The sequence below is a fragment of the Lepidothrix coronata genome, unplaced genomic scaffold (assembly GCF_001604755.1).
Source record: "Lepidothrix coronata isolate B3197 unplaced genomic scaffold, Lepidothrix_coronata-1.0 Scaffold174, whole genome shotgun sequence".
Classification (NCBI taxonomy): Eukaryota; Metazoa; Chordata; class Aves; order Passeriformes; family Pipridae; genus Lepidothrix; species Lepidothrix coronata.
In genome coordinates, this window is record NW_016690354.1 from 1066733 (window position 1) to 1088279 (window position 21547).

Below are 21547 nucleotides of genomic sequence, written 5' to 3' on the forward strand. Positions count from 1 at the left end.
AAAAAATGAAGAATCATGTAATGCTGACATATAAGCTGTAGCGAAGACGCTTCTGTGAGCACTTTGGCAAACTGATTCCCAGGGCAACCAGTCTCATGAAATCATTCCAGTGCGCCGTAATAAAGAGTGCCTGCCTGCTAAAACTTATAAATTGAGTCTTAGAGGTTTCTTTTAGGAGACAATTTTAGGCAACTGGGGTGCCACCCCTGCCTGACAACTTGTGTTTGAATTGTCCTGTGCACCTCACAGGAGGTGCAGAAACTAAAATTCTCCCCTTCTTCTTTGTATGCTAAAAGGACAGAGCTAGTCCATGAGATACACAGCAGGGTAGATTTACATCCATGTAAAGTGCAGAATCAGCCAAGACCTTATTGCTCAGCTACCTTTGAGTGCAGTAAATGATGCTCAGTGGGATCAGTCTCCATGCTAGGAGTCCTCACCCTATACTGGTGGCTGCATAATGATGCTGGAGGGGAATCCAGTGCTGGAAGAAATGATTGCCAGTTACGCAGTTCAGATACTGAGTTTGCTTCTGCTCACTTCTCTCAGGTAAACTGCGACACAGAATCCAAACACACACCACAGCACCCAGATTTGTGATTTATATTTTACTTTCATTCTTTTTACAAGCAAGAAAATCCCTGGATTAAAACAATCAGAATTAATCAGACACCCCAAAGAATTCACCAGGTAATGGCTGTCAGGATGAGCAGCATAGGTTGGGCTGGAGTTAGTCCTGAAATCCAACTTGAGATGTGTCCCAGCACCAATATCCCAAGCCCACTGAGATGTCACTTTCCAGGTGATGCGTGTCCTGTGATACCAGAAGCAATAATGCAGCAGCCCTATTGCCCTCAGGTATCTTGCACTAGTTGGATCCCTGTGGGCTGAAACAGTGGACAGTAAGGAAGCAGACCAAGTCCCTGGAGAAATGAGAGCAGAAGAGAGGGTAACCCAGAGAGCAAATAATGTGACCCAAATTATTAACTTTGGGATTAACAGCTAGGACACTCTCACTAAGGACTGTAAAGGAAAGGGTTTCTCTGGTTTGATCTAGTATCCTTGTTTTTTACCTCAGCCCCTCCCCCAAAAAAGGGACTCCTCATACCCAAACAGAGTAGGCTGAACTAGTACCATGAATTCTGCTTAGGGAGTTTCACTTATAGTCCTAGATGAAGGGAACATCATCAGAGATGAATCAGAGATACACGGGGCTCCAATGGGACAGAGAGAGGTAGCTGAGGTGCAGAGGAAACATCACAAGGCTGCTAGGTCTGTATCAGGGGCTGAGGAAGGGACTTGCACCTACCTCAGATGCAGAAGATATTATAGTCAGCCAGGGCCTGCTCCTCTGCAACAGAACAGGAGAGGTCTGAGTTATCCTTGCACAGAGCCAAGTGCAAACACCCAGGCAGCCCTGGGACCCCATGGCTTCACACTGACCTGGGCTGTAGTAGTCATAGACCCTGACATGGCCTGGCTTCAGGTTGGTCACCTCAATCTCCTGCTCCAGATGCAGAATGTATGTGTCAAAGACATGGGTCAACTGGGGAACAAAAGCAAATGGCAGTTAATTTATGAGCTGCTTTTTTTATTCCTCACCTAAATTTGATCCCACTAGCTGATAGTAACAACTCTGTAGAGTCAAAGGCTGGGACACAAGATGAATCTTAAGCATCCTGCTTTGCTAGTCACAGTCTTAGATTTTCCCAACAACTCTGGCAGTGCCCTCCACTCCAGCAGCTTCCCTAGTAGCACACACATACCTTGTCCAAGTAGACGGCAACACCTCCTTGTGTTTTCTCAGTTCTTCTCACAGAGTGCCAATGCTGCAGCTAGGACAGGAGAGCAGAGGAAGCAATTTAGTTTTGTCTTTGGAAAGGCAAGCATGAGACATCCCAATAAGATTTATCCGAGTTTGAGTAGGCAGATTCTCAATTTACTGACTTCCAAATTTATTTGTACTCTTATCCCTTTAGGCTGATCTCCCTGCAGGGCTACTCAGCTCCTGCAAACCCTAAGGGTAGGAACCTAGGTTACTCAGCTATTAAGGATATGCTGAGCAAATTGGGCCAGAAGTATCACCATCCTCAAGACTCAAAGATAAGAGACAACAGTATTAAAGTTTGTTGTGTGGCAGAGGGGAAGTGATGGTGAGATTGCTCAAGAGAGGGACAGGCAACAAGTTCCCAAGCAACCTTCCCATGCAACCTTCCCATGCAACCTTCCCCTCTCCTTGGGCATGGATGGTCCCACTGACACCACATCACCATCCCAATTCCATGCTTCTTACAGACATCCCAGATCCCGGAGCCAGGACAAATCCAGTCGGCAGTGACACCTCCAAAATCACCATGTTGGAAGTGGATTTCTTCCCATTGTACCTGGTGGCAAAGATTAAAAATAGAGTCTCTCTCAGCTTACCCTGCCCTCTACCACAATACCCTGTGTGCAGTGCCCTGAGCCAGGTAGCTCAGCCAGGACTGGGGTCAAGGCAATCACTGCCTCCTCTCACAGGGGTAGATGATAGTTGCACTGCTCTGAGCATCCCCAGTCTGAAGTCACTTCTTGTACTCCTCTCTCCAGAAAGAACCAAGGCCCTCAGTAACATTTCCCCATCCCCAGAGGCACTTGTGTCTTTATTCTCCATCTTCCTTCTGGCCCTTCTGCTGAAACTGCCTGGTGCCTCCACTGCAGCCAAGAAGCACCCCTCAGCTCTCCAGCCATGCCAGGCTTTCCTTCCCAAGTGGGGTAATATCTTTAGAGTCACCTGACACTGACAGAGACAGTAACAGAGCGTGCATTGTCCTCGGTGCAATTGAGTGGCTCGGTTTTCACTTGCAAGGCAAAGGATGTTGAGTCTTGTGGGGAGGGCGTGTTGTACCTCAGCACCATCTGCAGGGAGAGACAAAAAGACAGACTAAGACACAGATAGTTCAATATCATCTGTCGCACCTTTTATTTTTCACTGGCTACTCTAATCCTCAAGATTGGGCCCTGGATAGTGAGTGGATAAACCATATGCAGTAAAAACACTCAACCCAGTACCCAAAATAAAGGTCATTCAGATTGGAAACCTTCTATGATCCTTCCATGGGATCCTTCTCAACCTTTCAACTGAGACTGTGCATGTAAAACACACGGTAGTGGGACCACTATACAACATTTTCATCCTCCAGTACTCTTGAGAGCCATAGAAGCATCTTTGTCCTCACATTTGGACAGGTTCTGTCTCTGTCTCCTCCAACATACAGGTTCATTGCATTGGCAACAGGCTGGGATTAAAGCACAGTTAATGCACATTTCCTTCCATAGAGGTGCAATCGAGAGTTCTGATTTTGATAAGATGATGAGAAGAGGGTGGTCACAGCAGGAACTGTGGGAACCTACCCGAGTAAAGACACAACAGCTGCCATGGGCCTGCACCAAGAACTCGCCCGGGACCTCTGTCAGTGCTGCCTCCTGCACCAAGAGCCGGTTCTGATAGGAGACTTGGAACTTCTTCCCAAAGCCTCCATGGGACCTCACCCTCACTTCTGCAACCCCTTGTGTGCTGTATGTCAGCGCTGCATACTTAGCCAAGGCCTGCAAGGCGACTACTGTGTCCTGAAAAGGAAAAAACAATTAGATTTGCAGCTCTGAGACCCAATGATGCTTGAACTCGGCATCCTGAGAACCTCCATATACAAAGGCTCCCCTCCTCAAAGCATTTGCTCTTGCATATATTTTGTGTATATTTTGCAGAGGTTCTTTCCCAAACAACATCCCCCTCCCTGGCCACAAGTTACCTGTGTTGAGGCAAACCCTCCATAGGCATTCTGCTGCCTGGTGAGCCAGGCCACGATGCCAGAGGCCGTGGTGAGATCAGACCCGGTGATATTTGGCTTGGAGAGCAGGGCTAGGAGGATGTAAGCTGTCAGCTCCACATCCACAGACACTGGGTGTGACCAAGAGCTGGTGCTGTGTCTGTACTTGGATGACGTCTGACTCCAGTGGATCTGCCCATCTGGGAAAGGAAGGTAGTAGATGACCTTGAGGGATGTCAGGAAAGAAATCCTTTGGCCTAGGCTCTTAGACACAGTGACTTGTGTCTGCAAAGACCATTGAGTAAATTCCTCTTAGCTGGATCATCACATCACCGGGTCAACTGTGTAAAACCTATGTATTTTGCAATACCAAACACTCCATATTCCACACCAAGATGATACACAAAAACCAATAAGCCAATAATCTGCATATGCATTACTTCCCAGACACCCAGCTTCTGAGCCAAGGGCTCAGAAAGGTCACCTGTCCCTTCTCTGATGTTCATCTGGCCCTGAGGTTCCCATACCTGCTCTGATTGCCTTTTGATCAAGCATGTCAAGTAGGTCTTGGGTGCGTTGAGAGTCCTTAGCCAGGGCAAAGGTGTAGGCCAGCAGGGCCTGGGTGTGAGTGCTGGCAGCTTTGGGGAGGGAAGGAAGGATACAGCCCAGAGCCTTGCGCACCACTGTGCTCTACAGAAAAGAGTTACACAGGTGTGGGTCACAGACAAACACCTGTGAGGCAGGCAAACACTGAGACACAAACAGAAGGATACATTATTAGCATATGCCAGCACAGAAAGTACCCCATACATTCACCCAGGTGACTCTGTGCTTAAGCCTGCACTCTGTATCAGTGCAGCACCAGGAAGCAGTGTCTCCAGCCCTCGGCGCAAGGTGGTGGACAGACCACCCTCCTGAGCTGGTCTTGGGCTTCAGTGGTGCTCTCTCCATGAAATGAAGATCCTTACTGCTGGAATAACACCATCACATCTTACTTTCCAAGTCCAAACACAATAAAAGCGAAACCACACACCTGCAAATGCTTACACAGCCTGATGACCAAAATGACTGTGCTTAATTTACCTTCACAGTGAACAATTTTCCTTATGGTGAAAAACAGGTGACCTGAAGGACACCTGTTCCCAGAAAGAAGGTTAATTTCCACCTGTCTTCCTTTTTTTTTCCTAAGCCCATTATTTTCAGTTCCACTGAAAAGCATTGCTTTTTCACTTCCTTTTCTGATTTCCAGAGAACTTACCTTCTCAATGTCTACAGCAACTGCATTTCTCCATCAAGTTAATAATGTTTCTTTACTTGCCAGTACCACAGTTTAGTAATTAGCTACAATCTTTAGCAATCATAAGAGTTCCCTCTTATTGTTATTACTTAGGCATGCAGTTCCAACTGCCCTACAGCACTCCTTTCCCAGACTTTTCTGTGAAGCTAAAATGTATTAGGAGTTACATTATGTCTGTTCACTTGACTGGGAGCAGCTCTACCCACCTCTCCTCAAAACAACTCACCATTAGCTCTCAGCTGTGTAGGGCTAACAAGAGGATGGGAGGAAGGGGGGGTGAGGGGAGCAGGAATGAGCAGTAAAGCCTGGGAAATGGCCATAGTATCTAGCCATGAAGTCCAATGGCCCCCAGTAGTTTAATCTCACCTTCTCCCTGCCAGCAATGTCCTCCTCAAGGGATAGTTGAGGCTTTTTCCCAAGAATTGGTAAGATCTTCCTTGCCCATCCTATTACTTTGTCCACAAATCTCTCCAAGATGCTCTGTTGCCTGCCCCAGTGATACCACTAAGCTCTTTAGGATTCAGATCTTAAGGCAAGAGCATGGCAAAGAATCCCAGTATTTACCTCTGGTGTTGCTCCTGCCTCCAAGTATGCAGCAGTGATGTAGGCAGCCAAGGGGACTTCCCCATCTACACCTCCCTAAAAAAAAGCATAAACATCAAAAAGGCTGTTAATACACAAAGACCTGAAGCTTTTCAGAACAGGTCCCACCTATCCCTGGTTTGCTCTCTCACAAGAAAGCAGAACAACACAGGAAAATGAACTTAATTACCAGTACACTTGGCAAGAACTGCTTTGTGTTGTCCTTCAGGGTGCTCTGGCACCTACCTTCATGAATGCGTGAACAAGCTGGCCCACATTTCTGAAGCAACCACTGGGAAGCTGGTGGAACTCCAGCCAGGTCAGAGCAGCTTCTATGGTCCTCTTGTCCAGGAAAATGTATGGCTTGGCTTGGACAAAGCATTTAATCACAAATGCAGTCAGCCTGATCGGGGAGAACAGAAAAAAAGGCTTGAGAGAGGGAAGAGAGAATCAGAAAGAAATGGAGTGCATGAAAAAGCAAGAAGAATGAGTGGAAAGAAAGAATCTAAGCAGAAGTTGAGAAAAAAGAAAAAAAGCAGGAGTTTGAAACTGGTAGGTCTCTCTTTACCCATTATGCTATTTTTAATATGCTGGTCCAAGTCAGTTCATCCCAAGAACAACTGCCTACCCCTGGGGTGCCCTAGCCCACAAAGCTTCTAGAACACTTTGGATCCAATAAGATAGCAAGCCCTGTTGGAAGCCTCCTGGCTGTCAGAGATCAGGTAGACAGCAGGGAGAGAGCCCAGGGCTTACCAAATATTACCATACTCATCCTTGGTACCAAATTCACTGTAGGAGCCATCAGGGTGCTGATACTGCAGCTGTATCTGATACCCTAGAAAACAGGATAGAGCATTAGTGCTCAGAATGGTATTTGCAATCAAATCACTGTGAATGAAATGGGGTGTTTGAGTGCTTCAGATGGAAGGAGAGTAGGCATCTGAGATTACTGGACACGGGGGAAGGCAGAGGAGCAAGGTGGGTCTCTTGTACTTGCCATTGCGCAGGAATCTTGTTGCCCTCTCCCTGATCTCAGGGGTCAGCTGCCTGGTCTTCTCCAGGTACTGCAGCATATAGACAATAGGGGCAAACAACACCATGTTCTGCTCCCCACAGCCATGGGGCATCTGCACCAGGTTGTCCAGGTTCTGCAGTGCTGTCCCCATGAGGTCCCCTGAAACAAAACATAAGCACTCTGATCACCTCCTGGGCAGTAGACTTTGGGATTCACCTCCTCCCACCTGTGACCTGCTCCCAGCAGTGCACCAAACAAGATAGCCCAAGCACAGCAATGTGGGGGCACCCCTAGTTATCAGTTATCACTGATAACTGGTAGCCAGCTTATCAATTCCACTGTGCCTGCCCTTCATGTGGACTGTACACATTCCCATCCTGGCAGGGCAAGTTCATTAACAGAACACTCTCTCCCATGCTAAGTGTTTTAGATTGTCAATAATTAGGAAATGCAGCCACACACATGGGAAGAACAAAGCAGTGGAGCCTTGGAAACCTCAGAAAGGAGGTGTGTGGGAGTCTGGGTTTGGGCCTTCCTAGGGCTAAACTCAGAGATGTGGGATTCATAGCTGAATTCCTTACCAGTGACTAAGATGGTGGCTCTGACTGAACCTTCAACCACATTTAGAGGCAACATCAGTGACACAGACTCCTGTGCTGGATTCCCTAACACCAGTTGGATAAGGTGTGGGGAAGACAAAAAGAAAGAGATTGTGAAGAAAACAGCGTTCAAAATACACAGAAAGTGTTCAAGGCTATTCTGTGTTAACTTCCAATTTTCCTGTCACAGAGGCTGCAAAACACCTCAAAAAATCCCTGTCCCATTCCACTCTCAACTTCATCCATCCACCTCATGGTGACTGTGCTGTCTTAACAGCCCTCTTTATAGAGAGGTTGAGAGGAATTTCTCCTGGAAACTCTCAGTGGTCAAAGCCACCTGTTTTTCTCTACAGAAGTTACTCCATCTTGTTTTAGATTTCAGTTGCAGGCTTGTCATCTCAGTGCACCTCGTGCTTTCAAAATTTTTATTACCATAAAATTCAGGACAGGAACAGCCAGCCTAAGCCATGTCCTCCAGTGTCACCATATTCAGTAGTCTGGTTTTATTTCCCACAGGTGAAAAAGGCCTCAAGCTGCCACATTAGTGTCAGGGGTGTTGATGCCAAAAGACTGGACCTCCCCACATCCTTGCCTAGAGGAAAGCTCTAGCTGGCACTGCAAATAAAGTATGCTTCTGTAGCTTTGTCAAGCGGACAGAGAAAATATTTCAACAAGTGAAAATATCCAGGACCTGTTTAGGCAGGAAGAGGGGGATAAGCAGGGTGAAAGAAGAAAACAATCCTTCTACCTTTTTTGGGACACAGGATGGAGCTGTGAGCCTTTTCTACCAAAACTCCCTCTGGCTGTTGGAGCACAGAAAAGCAGCATTTTAATGAGCACACAGGAGAAAAACAGGATTACAAGGGGATTAGAAGTAGATATGGACAAAATCCTGGTTCAGACTGGACAGTCAGAGGGAATATCATTATTACCACACAAAAATGCAAATTACTGTCAAACATTTTCACTTCATATTAGAAACTTCATATTAGAATTAGCACATATTTTCAGAAGTATTTTCATACTTCTGAATGTCTGCAAAACTGATGCTGTGAGATTCAGCAGAGAACTCAGGAGCAAGGACATAAAAGAGTGTTTAAAGTTTTCCATGGTATGAAGTAGATGACACCCCTCTACCTCCTACACCTATCAGCCCTCATGGATGGGCCCAGCTCAGGGCCTGAGATGCTAATTACACATTTTGAATAGCAAGGGGTAACTCCCAAAACACAAAGCTCATTTTTAGGTTTAGCTAACAGAACAGCTTCACTGACCCGGACTTGAATGAGTCTGACAATTGTGTCTTTCTGTCCTTCTTTTGGGACAAATGGTATCTCTTCACCACAGAGCTCTTTGGTGGCCACAGCCTCTGTGTGGAGGGTGATGTTCATGATCCCTGAAAATAACACACATGTAGGTACATAAAACATCTTCTGAGGAAGCACTTCCTATTAATACAATAGACATCACCTGTTGACAACAAAAAATTTGATCAGAGCTCTATATGGTTCTGTACCTCCTAGCATAGACTTGCAAGTAATCAGGACCTTAGGATGAATGCAAACAAGTACTCTCTGGGTAACAAAGCAACCAGCTCCTCACTCTATGTCAGCTTTTACAAAACATTGTAAAAACCACCTTGGTTTCATCCCTTCCCAATTTCACCACCCCACCTTCCTGTTCTTCTCACCCAGTTGGTCAGCTGTGACACTCCACTGAAAGGTCTTGGCTTCACCGGCACACAAGCAGCTGCTGTAGACACAGCCCTTGCATGGCTTCAGCTGGAAGTGTGCAAACTCCTCCAGGGTCATTTGGATCTGGAGGGGCAGCAGGGATGGTAGATGATAATAAACAAACATCACAAACACAAAAAGGAAGCCTAACGGGTAGAAGCAGGGACAGGTAGCCTGAGAGGAATACAGAGAGATTGTTTAAGTAGCCAGGGATCAGGCTAGGAAAGCTAAAGTCCTGGTAACCTGGACAGGGATGCCAAGAGCAACAAGAAAAGCTTTTATAGAAAAAAGATAAAAAGAAGACTAGGGAAAATGTAGACCCTTTCCAGAAGGAAACAGTAGACCTGGTTACCAGGGACACGGAGAAGACTGAAGCACTCAACAAGTTCTTTGCCTCTGTCTTAACCAACAAGTGTTCCAGCCATACTGTTCTAGTCACAGAAGGCAAAGGCAGGGACCAGGAGAATGAAAAACCACTCGCTGTAGGAGACAATCAAACTCAAGACCATCTCAGGAAACTGAGGGTGCACAAGTCCATCAGACCTGATGAGATACATCCACAGGTCCTGAGGGAACTGGTGGAGGAAGTGGCTAAACCACTATCCATCATATCTGACAACCCATGGCAATCCGATGAAGTTCCCTCTGCTGGAAAAGGGAAATCATAACCCCAGTTTTTAAAAAGGGAAATAAGGAAGGGACCTTATTCGTTAAAAAGGGAAATTAGGAAGGGACAGGCCTGAGAGGTGGGCCTCTGTGAACCCCATGAAGTTCAACAACGCCAAGTGTGAGGTCCTCCACCTGGGTCGGGACGATCCCAAGCACAAACACAGGTTGAGTGGAGAATTAATTCTCAGAGCAGCTCTGAGGAGAAGGACGTGGGGGTGCTCATAGACAAGAAACTTGACATGACCCATCAATGTGTGCTGGCAGCCCAGAAAGTCAGCTGTGTCCTGGGCTGCATCAAAACAGGCATGGCCAACAGGTCAAGGAAGGGGATTCTCCCCCTCTCCTCTGGTGAGACCCCACCTGGAGTTCTGTGTCCAGCTCTGAGGACCTCAACATAAGAAGGATGTGGACCTGTTGGAGCGAGTCCAGAGGAGGCCATGAAGATAATCACGGAGCTGGAGCATCTCTGCTACGGGGACACACTGAGAGAGTTGGGGGTGTTCAGCCTGGAGAACAGAAAGCTCCAGGGAAATCTTAGAGTCCCTTTCAGTACCTCAAAGGGCTAAAAGAGAGCTTGGAGAGGGACTTTTTACAAGGGCATGAAGTGATAGGGTAAGGGTAATGGCTTTAACCTGAAAGAGGGTAGGGTTCGACTAGATATTAGAAAGAAATTATTTACTGTGAGGGTGGTGGGACACTGGAACAGGTTTCCCAGAGAAGCTGTGGATGCCCCATCCCTGGAAGTATTCAAGGCCAGGTTGGATGGGGCCTTGAGCAGCCTGGTCTAGTGGAAGGTGTTTTTGCCCATGGCAGGGGAGTTGGAACTAGATGATCTTTAAGGTCCCCAGATCATTCCATGATTCTATGATCACAGGCCATGGATTTCAGCCATCTCCCACTTTTCTCACAGAGCCCATCAGGGCTCACCTACCTTCATGCATTGCTGCAAGTTGTTGAAGACTGTGGCCTTCAAGTTGAAGGTCTCACCCTGGACCACAGAAGATGGCAGTGGCAGCTCCACAAGAAAGGGCTTGAAAACAAGCAGACTGGAGGCTGAAGCAAATCCAAAGCCATTATGTCCTGTGCAGAACATTCCTGCTTTCCATTCAGTGATGGTGTCAGGCACAGTGACAGTAACATTCTTGTTCCCACTGGGACTGAGGAGAAAGAGACCGCAACAGAAGCATTTAACTGAATGTTGTTGTATGCCACACCCGGTGACCTGGTCTGTGTCCTTCTCTCCAGTGTATCCCGTTCCCTGAGCCCTATTGAACTTGCAGCCCTTGTAGGGTTACAAGTAAGGCCTTGCAGAAGTTGGGACCCCTGCCTCAGAGGCTTACACCAACAGAACATTTCTGTCAATAGGTTTACATGGCTGCAAGATGCCATCAATCACATCAGACAGTGCTTGCCCTTTGCACATCGAAAAATGGTTTAGAGATGTCAGCAATTTCATCCTTCTTGGACTAGAGATGGAGAACCAGACACCAGAAGAGCAACATGACAAACATCAGTAGCGCTTAGCAGAAGACACAGATCCTGCCTTTCACTGTCCTGTGAGACACTGACAGCTTAAAGCCCAACATGAAGACAGGGCAGAGGCTTGCCCTGTGCCCACATCACAGCTTTTTGTTCTGTGGCTGCTACCCTGGCAGACATAAAACCAGCCCTACCTAAAGCCAGTGATACTATTTTACTCCAGTAATCAGAGTCAAAACATTCACTTTTGCCATGAACATAAAAGGCAACACACACAACATAGAGACATTTTGCTGGCTCAGATCAGGTTGGTGGACAAACCACATAGGAGATATCTGCTGCTAGGGGGTGAAGAGATGGTTGTATCTGGAAGGACAGTGGAGGTTGGAGAGGGCAGATGTGGGGGCTTCTGGCCTGAGCCTACTCCAGTCTCCAAACAGCAGACAAGAAAATTTTGAAGTCTGAGATGAAAAATCTCCAAAAGCTCCCTCAGTAGACTCTGTGTGTACACTGACCCTTTCTCACAGGACACAATTCCCAGTCCTGTGAAGGACTTCTATGGACATCAGTTTCCCCTGAATACCAGGATACAACCTGTGAGCACAGTTTGGGAAATGCTAGCCCACAGGGCTACCACAAGCAGAGTGAGGCAGTAAACCAAGCTGTTCTGCTGCACTTCACCTGCCTTTCTATCTTCCCATGCCAGCCATTTGCTATCGATGGACAACATTTCTGTATGATTGTCTGGTAGAGGAAAACGCATTTAATACAGACATCAGCTCCAGTAAGTAACAGCCTGAAAAGTATGAGCCCCACAACGTATGTCCTTAGGTGTCTTGCACAGCTGCCTATGATCTAAACTCAGCTGCATCTGCTGCCACTCCCAGCCACACTAAATGACCCAGACTAAACCCCTACTGCTCAGTTTACTCACCCCACAGAATACAAATCCCATAGCCAGGTCTGGGGGAAAGGCTTGTGTACTTTCTCTTCAGCTGAAGAAAGAGGTGGAAACATAATGGGCTGATAGGTTGATGTCAGATATTCTGATGGAAATAACAAAGACCTAGTCACCACAGGTCCTGGATAAGAGCAGAAGAGTTCCAGCACAGTGCAGGCTGTAGCTAATCCAGTCAGCTCTCTGAAAGCACAGCATCAGAACAGAAGGTTCTGTCCCAAATTTTAAAATATCTTGCCTCATTTCAAATGACAGAGGTGCTTTGGGCTTTACTTGCATGTATGGGCACTATGGGACATGAACCATTCCCTCACCTCAGAGATAGGACCTGGTATTCAGACAGACCTCTAATATTTCAGAAGCTGTGAGCCTCAGGCAGCCTCACACTATCACAATAGGTTTAGGGCCAGGGAACACTCTTTCTCCTCCATTTGCAATTACAGGATTGGCTCAAACCCAGGACTGCTTTCACCTGAAAGACTAAGCATCCTATGTAAGAAGAAACAGTTGGCAAATGCTTACTATTATATGCTTTACGGGGCTGGGCAAACATCAGCATGGGCCTAGAAATAAACACTCCTGTTTTCTGCAGCTTAGTTGTCAGTGATGTGGTTGGACACACTCTGGGTTTCCTGATATTGGTGTTGGACATAATTTTCAACCCCATTTCCTGTGGGAAAAAGAAAGAACTGAATCACCAGAAGTTTGTCCTCTCCTCAGCGCCCTCTGCCCTGTGCCTTCCTGTCCCCTCACGCAGTCGGGACTTGGTTGCACTCTGGCTTGGCAAAGTATTCCCTTGCTTCATTTTAAGAGGGAATAATTCAGATTCTCAGCAATGGGCAAACAAGGTCTTCTGAGCTAATTCATCTGGCCTGAGTCAGCCAAATTTATTCCTTTTCAAACACATGGTCATTTAGATATCATGCCTTCTCAGCCTGCAAGGTGCAATTGCTCATGCTGTGGAGATTTAAACAAACTATGTGAAATCCAGTTAAAGTAATCAATAACCCTTGGCATCTTGAATCACATAACCTAAGTGTGGTAACCACACAAAATTTTTTCCTGAGTCAACATTTCAAGTCACTTATTCAAATAACAAATGAGTTACAAGGGCCTAAACTGCACCTGGTTCCCTGTGCTGTCTATAACAGCATCCCCAGGATATTGGTAAAGTCAAGGGGCTACACTCCCCTCAGTTCATAAATTATCTCAACCCGCCAAATCAACCACTTTTACCCTGAATGCTGTAAACACATCAGGCTCATCAGCATTTGGGAACCCACATGAATGATCATCTTCAGACACTTGGTGAGGATACCTGGAGTTATAAACAGATGGGAACAACCCATAGATCTGAGAAAGCAAGAAAAAGCAAAAAATAAAATCAGCACAAATTAAACCTGCCATTCTCTTCCTGTCATACATCCGAAGCCTGTTTGAACTGCTTCTGGCTACTGTGCATGAACATGTGCCAGAAAGCCCAGGCCTGCTGTCACTCTTCCCAGGCTCTCTTCTGACATTGCCAGCACAGCCCACTGAACTGAACACAAGATAGAAGCTGTCTTACCACTGGTGCCCTGAGTGATGCTCAACCTCTTTCTTAACCCCTAATCCCTAGCCATGACATGCCGAGAGTGCTGCTGATCCCTCTGGGCCATGCTTTGATTTTCTTGGAGATAAGCTCTGCACAGATGCAATGGCCTCCCTCCCTCTTCATGTCATTGGGAAGAAGTCAGAGCAGGCTCACTCACCGAGTGGCTGCTGAGTTCTCTTCCTGGCTTAATCAAAAGGGTGCTTCGATCCACAGCCCAGACAGCACACATGGATCCAGGAGCTGCCAGCAGGTGGAGACCAACCTGTGAACCAGGAAGAGTCTCTGGCTTTGAGAAACCGAGCTCCACCTGGATGGGAAGAATGCAGGCAATACCTGAATGATATTTCTGATGCTGGCCACCCTACCACTTCCCAAGCAGCAAAGGGACCTACATGAAGACAGTTTCCAAGAACTTGCCTTGGACAGAAACCCAAGGAACCCCCCAGGGACCCTCAGAAGGTATCTAAAAAACATCACACTGAGGTTCTAATAGGACAGACAGCACAGGGGGAACCATCAGTGTCTGCATGGAGATATTCCCGTGGAGTCAGAACACAGTGCTCTCTTCATCCAGCAAACCAGCCAGCCATGATAACACACGTCACACAGCTGTCTTCTGGAGCCCTTTCTTCTGGAGCCTCAGATCAAAAATAAACCTTGTCCTTATTCCCAAACTCTTTGTGGGATTGTTCTCAGTTTTATGAAGTTCTTCCTGTTCTTCCTTGAGTCTGACTGTCTATAGCAGACAAACAGCTGCGGAGCTGTGGAGCAGGGGTAATGCCAGTCCTCAGAAGTTCATCTTTGGAGTGCAAGACAGCCAAGAAAGCAGGTTCCCATGGATGTCAAAACAACCACAAGCACTCGGCGTTTTCAGGATGGCCAGTATCTTCCATCATCCACTTTCAGATGTCGTCCCAACACCATATACTAACAATTCTAAGTGTCTACTGCAGCAGCAGAGCAGCCCTGAGCTCTCCTGGGAATCACTAATGACCTGTGCTGTGCTGGGCTATGACCCTACTAGGCTGCAGTTCCTATACATGCCTATGGAGACAGACAGCAATTCCCTGCCTTTCCCAAACATTGCGGCAGCCCCCACAATGCTCAGCACACACTTGCTCCGTACATCACAGTACACCTCACCATCCACCAACCGCAGTTCACATGACAGCTTCCCACACGGTATCAGCCACACACAGCTACACAGTCTCTCCTTTCATTGCAACAGTCACATACACTACAACATATTTAGTCATCGCCTCAGACACAAATCCTACCTCATTTCTGAAACACAGGGAGACACTGAAGGTGGCAGAATCAGCAATGATTTTTCCATTAGGGAAGATAACATAAACAACTAGTCTCGGAGCTGGGGCATAGGTCAAGCTGAAGGTAAGAGGGATGGAGAAGAAGCCTTCCAGCACTAGATGGAGAAGGAGAGAATAAGAGAAAGTAGATTTGGTAGTGAAAATAGACTCTGATCAGCTTTTGTCATTCTGCATGTGCCTGTTTAATTCCTTTCTTCAAGTATTTCATGATGGAGGAGATTTTTGGAGACCGCTGAAACAATCAGCACATCTCTGAATCTGGCATTCAAGACTAGCAAAAGACGCTTCCTGGTTCTGTTCATCGCCTCAAGGACATGAAAAGGTACTTTGGAGTTCAAGCTTGGTTCCACAAAGAAAGTGTCAGATATCTTTCAAAGTCTTCCATCATCAAACATCTCCCATCCTATAACCAAAGAAGAGGTGACCTTTGTCCCAAAGTACCTATAATTCAGGTAGGAAAAAATAAGAGCTGAAGAAGTAAGCAACAGTGGGTCAACACCCATCAAAATTATAAATTGTGGCATCCTAACTACTCAGATTATTTGTAGACCCAGTTTCTGTGGAGGGTAAGGCTATAGTTTCATGCCACGTGCAGGAGCAGCAAAAGGAGACTTTGAAAATGAAGACAACAGAGGATGAGCCTATGGGCTGGGAAATGCTGAGCGTTCTTCTCTTGGTTCAAAGCAGGAGGGTAAAGGAAACAAGAAAACTGGAAAAGCACGTTGCTCTGATACAACAGAGAAGTAGTGAGCCACCTCCACACCACAAAGAGGCTTACGCCACATATCCAAACAGGAGTGGATGCCACAGACCACTGAGTGCTTGCTAAACATGAAACTGAGGAATGCACTTACTTCTTGGAAGCGCAACCCAAATAGTCTTCTGACCTGCATGGACTATCCCTCCTTTCCCTGTGACCTAGGGAAGAATACAGAAGGGGACAGTCACATAGTTACATTGCCTTTGAGATCACTGTGAAGCTCAAAGTAACCCTGAAATTGGAGATTAGGTGGAGGTGGGGAAAGAGATATTACCTTTATTTGCTCTTGGCTAGTAAGAAGAGTTCAGGGGATGAAGAGACTCGAAGGAGGACAGGTAATTTCAGCACCTGCCCTGCACCTGTGCAGAGCCTAAAAGAAAGATTCTGCCTTCCTTGCTATTACTGCAGTCCCATAATCGAAACCTGGATCCAGCCCCATGATGACTGGATGAGCTACCTGTCCTGGGTAGCTCAATAGCCAAATCTATCAAATATCAGGCTTGAATCTCTAAGAGCTGCTGATCTTGTGCTTTCAGCTGTCACCCACTAGCACTTCCCCAGAAACTCACAAAGTAGGAGAAAATGACACGCTTGGGCCCATGTTCCAGGTCCTCCTCATAAATTCTGAAGTCCACCTGGACAGACTCCTTTTTGCCACAGGGCATTGTTTCTGGCACACGGACAATAGAGAGGAAACTCCTGCTGGTGCTGTAGAATGGACGTATGAAATAAGAGGCTCGCTGGTAACTCAAATCAACTGTCCCAGGCTCTCTATCCAAATCTTGATGCAGGACACTTGCCTGGTGAGACAAAAAACTTGAACAAGTTAATTTCCCTAGTTAAGTAAGTTAGCTGCAAATCACCATAGCTGCACCTCGGTAAGATGATCTGAGCAACACCAAAGCGCAGGTCTCTGTGTGGAGATCTCAAGAGAAAAGCAACTGGGACCTGGAGAATAAGCTCTCAGAGGAAGCCAAAATCCAGAACAAGCTGAGGTGTTTCAGGAACTACTGTCCTTCCCCTGCCACAAGACAGAGTCTTTCTCACCTCCAGGGAGACCAAGGTGCTGTTCCAAGCAGTTGTGTCCAGGCTAAATGAAGCTGTCCCAGAGTCTCCAGTAACGTACTTCTCCTTAAATCGCCACTCACCGCTGTTTAGTACAAGGAGGACTTCTTTGTGCTTCAATGCCTTGCCTCGGTAGTCAATGACTTTAATCTGAGAACATTGTGGTGAACAAGAGAAGTGCAGAAAAGTCTAATCAGCAGACAGAATCTCCTGCTTCTCCAAGTCAGGAGGAGCATTTCCAAAGCCAGCAAGATCACCCTTTCAGTCACTAATAAGATTATCAACACTGCTACCGGTCATGTCACATTATCACTTGTGGTACCATGTTCATTCACAGAATCACAGAATCACAGAATGGGTAAGGTTGGAAGGGACCACAGTGGGTCATCTGGTCCAACCTCTGATGCTCTCCATTCCTTCACAGAAAAAGGCTTCCTGGCTGCTGAGATTCCAAATGTTTGGGTTTGGACTCCACATATGGATGCCCATAGCTGCTGCTACTCATGGCTTATTTGGCAAATGTCAGTCTTGGGTGTTATTCCCACATTTGACAATTCAAGAGTTTTGTCTCTGGCTCAAACCCCTGGCTGAAGGTGAGGTCAGAAAAGACAACAGACAACAGCCACTATGAAATCATTGTTCACATTCTCTCCTTCAAAGGACTGTAACTGTGAATTACCTTCCCCCTGTACATCTCTCCAGTGTGGTAGTAAGAATTCGCATCATCAAACAAGGCCAATCCACCAATCCTGGAGATTAGTAACTTGCGGGAAGCATTGACTTGTATCTCTGAATGAAAGCAGCAAAACAGAAACATAAGAGAAGGAGCAAGAAAGCCAAACACCCCTCAGCCATTTCCGTGCAGAGTGACCCACTGGTAGTACTAATGGACATGCTGAGCTGCACACACATTTCATATCATGATGGTGATCTGCCCACAACTCTGGGTATCTAGTCTTCCTCTCACTTAACTTCTAGCCCTTAGAGAGCTTCACCACTTGAGACTGCAGGCACTCAGAATGAGTGTGTCATCCCATCAGGAATTGCTGGCTCTGTATCTGTGAGGTTTGATAGCAGGCCCTAATGGGCTCAGAAAGCTCAGATCTCTGGCTAGCCTGAAAGTCTTCAAAAGCGCTTTTGGTAAGATCAGTGCAACTTCCCAGCCACCAGAAACATTTCCAGAATTACCTGTGACATCCTCCACCAGCGAGGCCTCTGCAACTATGCTGTCCTGATAATACCGAAAGTCTCGACTGAAGGAGGACAGACTCACATTTGTGAAGAAGCAACCTGCCTCATCTGTCTGAAAGTACAGAGAGAGGAAACAAGTTTGAGCAAGGCAGAAGTCTAGAAATTATCAAAATGGTGCAGAAACAGCATTGCAAAACCCCTGCTCTCAGGAGTGTGTGGCACAGCAGTCCAGGATGTGGAGTAGGCACGATGCAAGCCCACTCATAATCATCAGGCACAGTTACTGAGAAGCAGCAGAGTAGAACACTGAGCAAGCAGCTAAAGAAATTGGGTATCATCACTATTACTTCAGCAAAAGCTTTCAGCAGCCTTACCTTACTAGCACAAAAGTCTCTGAATACGGCTCATCTCTTCCTGAGCATCTCACCTGGTTGTTGAATTTGTGGCAGAGATTGGGTTTTGAAGCACTGGGCAGAAACGGGGCTATCTTCTGACAAAGGTTCACATGAACTATTCCCTGGATGCTTTTCCCATGGGTGTATCTGTTTGGGGAAGCAGGGAAAGGAAGAGACAGTCATACACAGTGGGAGAACACAGGGCTTGCTTTGCATAGCCCCAGAGACCACTTAGTCACAGATATTCACAATACAGCTCGAGAATGGCAGCCATGTAACAGGCCCAGGAGTCCTGACCCAGTAAAGCAGGGTCAGTCTAGGGCACTGCAGCGATGGGAGATCAAGGGCTCTGTGATATAATTAGTGCTAAATTAATCTATTCTGGGAAACTAGAATGTTGTAGGTGCTGACTCAGCACAGAGCTCTGCACTATACATCAGCAACACCTGCAATAACCCCAGGATATGCTGAAGGCATGCATCATCTTACAGGCAGAAACGTGTGTGATTAAGCAAGTGCCTTTCATTAAGAAAGCATCTTTATATGAGGCTAGCTCTAGTGTTGTCCTTGGACTGTATCTGGGGCAATTCATTTTCGAATTTCTCTAGTTTCCACTAGAGCATAATCTGGAAAAGCTTTCCTTCATTTCCTATGGCTTTGTTCTGCAGATGAACACCAAGTATCTACTATGCATCTGCAAAAAAACCTAAAAAATGGCTGCTTGTCAAAGGGTAGGTTGTTCCCCCAGGTTTTGTGTGTAGAGACCTGTGGAATGTTTTTAGAAAAGGGTCATTAGAGTATCAGAATAATAGTTATAGGAACTTTTTGTGTTGCATCAGGGTGCAAACAGTGGCCATGGAAGATTCTGGCCTCCTGTAACTGAAGTGCTCATCAGGCCAGGAATTAACACAGGGACAACCCTCCAATGAGAATCCTCACCTGCCACATATCCGGAGTGGGAAGGTTGTATCTAGGGCATAAATCTGATTTGGTGCCTCAAAGATCACTTCAAATTTTGGCAGCACTGGAAGGAAAAAACAGAGAACTGTAGGAAACACAGGCCAGGGACAGCCTTCACAGAGAATTAACATGAAGACAGACTATGGTAGAATAAGAGACAGGAAATGAAGAAGGAAGGTGGTGAGAAACAGAAAGGGAATATTTCTGTCGTGACTTTAAAAGATTTGTGTATAGGCTCTAGTTGATTGCTCCTTTCCAAAGTAAAACCAAACATGTCCATGAACCTGCACTTCTGACAGCTATTTGCAGTGAGAGAAAACTAGTCTCCCAACACAGTTGATTAGGGAATGAAAGTGAAGTTAGATGGCACTGGACTTCATACTCTCTGGCAAAGCCTTTCCTAAATTATCTTGCTTTGTCTCAGATCTGCAGGAATAAACTCTGTCAAAGGTCTGGGGTCATGCACAACATTCCTCCCACACACTGACCCAAGGTCCCAAAGTGGTCTCTCCTCTGAGCCTCAGCTCAACTCTTTTCTGTGACAGATGCTGCTATTTGTCCCATCTGCTCCCAGGATGGTTATCAAGGAATAAACACCCAGCTTCCTAGATCAAGAGTACGAGGTCCCCCCTGCAGCTCAGACAAACCCCCACGTGCTCATACCATACTCCTTAACAGAGAAGCTGCCATATGCTTTTGCGCTGGTTACGTTGATGACGTATGTTCCCAGCAGAGGCTCATCACTCAGCTGGAAAGACAGATCTGCAATGCCATCTTGAGGGACCACATTCAGCCACTGCTCTATCTGGTTGTTCTTAGGGTCCTACACCCACAAGAAAGATAGAAACAGTTGTTCCTCACTGGTCCACATCCCATAGAAATTGAGCTTTAGGATTTCAGTCCTGTAGACTACCAGGTTCTATAGCTAAGGAATGAGGTTTGATATAGACTAATCATGAAATTTTGAAGATACTGTAATGTCTAGGTTCTGCTCCCAGTATCTGAGTCACTTTCTACATTTATTTAAATTCCAGTCTTAAGGAAAGATTTTTCACAGTTCTAACTTTCTTACATAAACATCTAAGTTATGTCTATATATTCCCGCAAGTCTAGAACAACTGAGCTTTCCACTGAAGTAACTGGGAGCATAACCTCAAATAAGTGCATAAAAAAGAAGCTGAAGTAGTATGTTAGTTTAAGAATTTAATATCTAACAACAAAAAGGGTCTACTATTCCACTCAGAGGTCTGTAAAACTACCAGAAACTGAATATGAATAGCCCAGTGAAATGAATGCCATCATCATTACCCTAACACTGGATTTCAGCATCACTCACCTGGAGAAACAAAGAAATCTGGGGAGGGAAAAAGACAAAAATATTAGAAGGGAGAAATACATGCCAGCATCACACACAAGGCACTTCAGATGCAGAGCCCTCTCTGAAGGATGTACAACTAGTGATTTGGAAATTTAGAGTCCTGACAACAATACAAAGTAAAACAAATGCCACCAGAAAGGAGAAATACCAGGTGGGTTTCTTACTGTAAGGTCTGAAGAAAGGGAGAGGAAAAACCAATCTGGAGACCACCCAGCACTTGCTAATGACTTCCTGGCAGAAAAACTCAGGAAAGTCACTACCCAAACAGACCTAGCTCTGGTGCACCTGCAGTCTCACGGGAATTACGGAGGTATAGGATCACAGAGTTCGGAAGGAAACTCTGGAGGTCATCTAGTCTAACACCCTGCTGAAGCATGTCTTTGTGCCCATAGCCTTCTCTAGCTGGGTTCTGCACATCTCCAATGATGAAAATGCCTTCTCTGGACACGTTTCCATATTTTTGCAATGAAAAAGCTTGTCCTAACATGTAGTCAGCATTTCCCATGTTCCAGCTTGTAGGGGCCAGATTAAGAGCACCCTTCCCCACAAGGAAAACCCAACTTACAAACTATTCACTCCCCACCCGACACCACCACATCAGGCATCAGTATGTCACACGCTTGTGCTTGCATGACTATTCTACCAAGATGAGCAAGAGACATGTACACCCCTGCCATCTTCCTGAGTTACCAGCTTTTATTTGAGTTACTATTCCCCCCTGGACACCCATGAGGCCTG

At 46.2% G+C, this 21547-nt stretch overlaps 1 protein-coding gene across 4 annotated transcripts; it reads right to left on the reverse strand.

Moving 5' to 3' along the window:
- Positions 1–645: 645 nt before the first annotated feature.
- Positions 646–20125, reverse strand: LOC108504740 (alpha-2-macroglobulin-like protein 1). Of its 4 annotated transcripts, none has more exons than XM_017830096.1 (31): positions 20095–20125; positions 19411–19495; positions 18504–18618; positions 18074–18184; positions 17565–17674; positions 16868–17035; positions 16390–16620; positions 15915–15978; positions 15010–15155; positions 13890–14039; positions 13375–13491; positions 12661–12808; positions 12115–12226; positions 10633–10858; positions 8990–9116; positions 8574–8695; positions 8048–8102; positions 7282–7365; positions 6683–6859; positions 6439–6520; positions 5932–6088; positions 5668–5742; positions 4334–4496; positions 3789–4006; positions 3391–3606; positions 2771–2895; positions 2294–2384; positions 1767–1835; positions 1444–1546; positions 1310–1351; positions 646–923 (listed from the first exon to the last, which is right to left on the reverse strand). In XM_017830096.1, the coding sequence occupies exons 2-30, from the start codon at positions 19417–19419 to the stop codon at positions 1311–1313; spliced, it is 3612 nt and encodes a 1203-aa protein (XP_017685585.1). In that variant the 5' UTR covers positions 19420–19495; positions 20095–20125; the 3' UTR covers positions 646–923; position 1310. The 4 variants fall into 4 exon arrangements, with proteins under 4 accessions (XP_017685585.1, XP_017685584.1, XP_017685583.1 ...); XM_017830095.1 differs by having other exon boundaries at positions 646–814; positions 12115–12262; XM_017830094.1 differs by having other exon boundaries at positions 646–887; positions 12115–12262.
- Positions 20126–21547: the final 1422 nt, after the last annotated feature.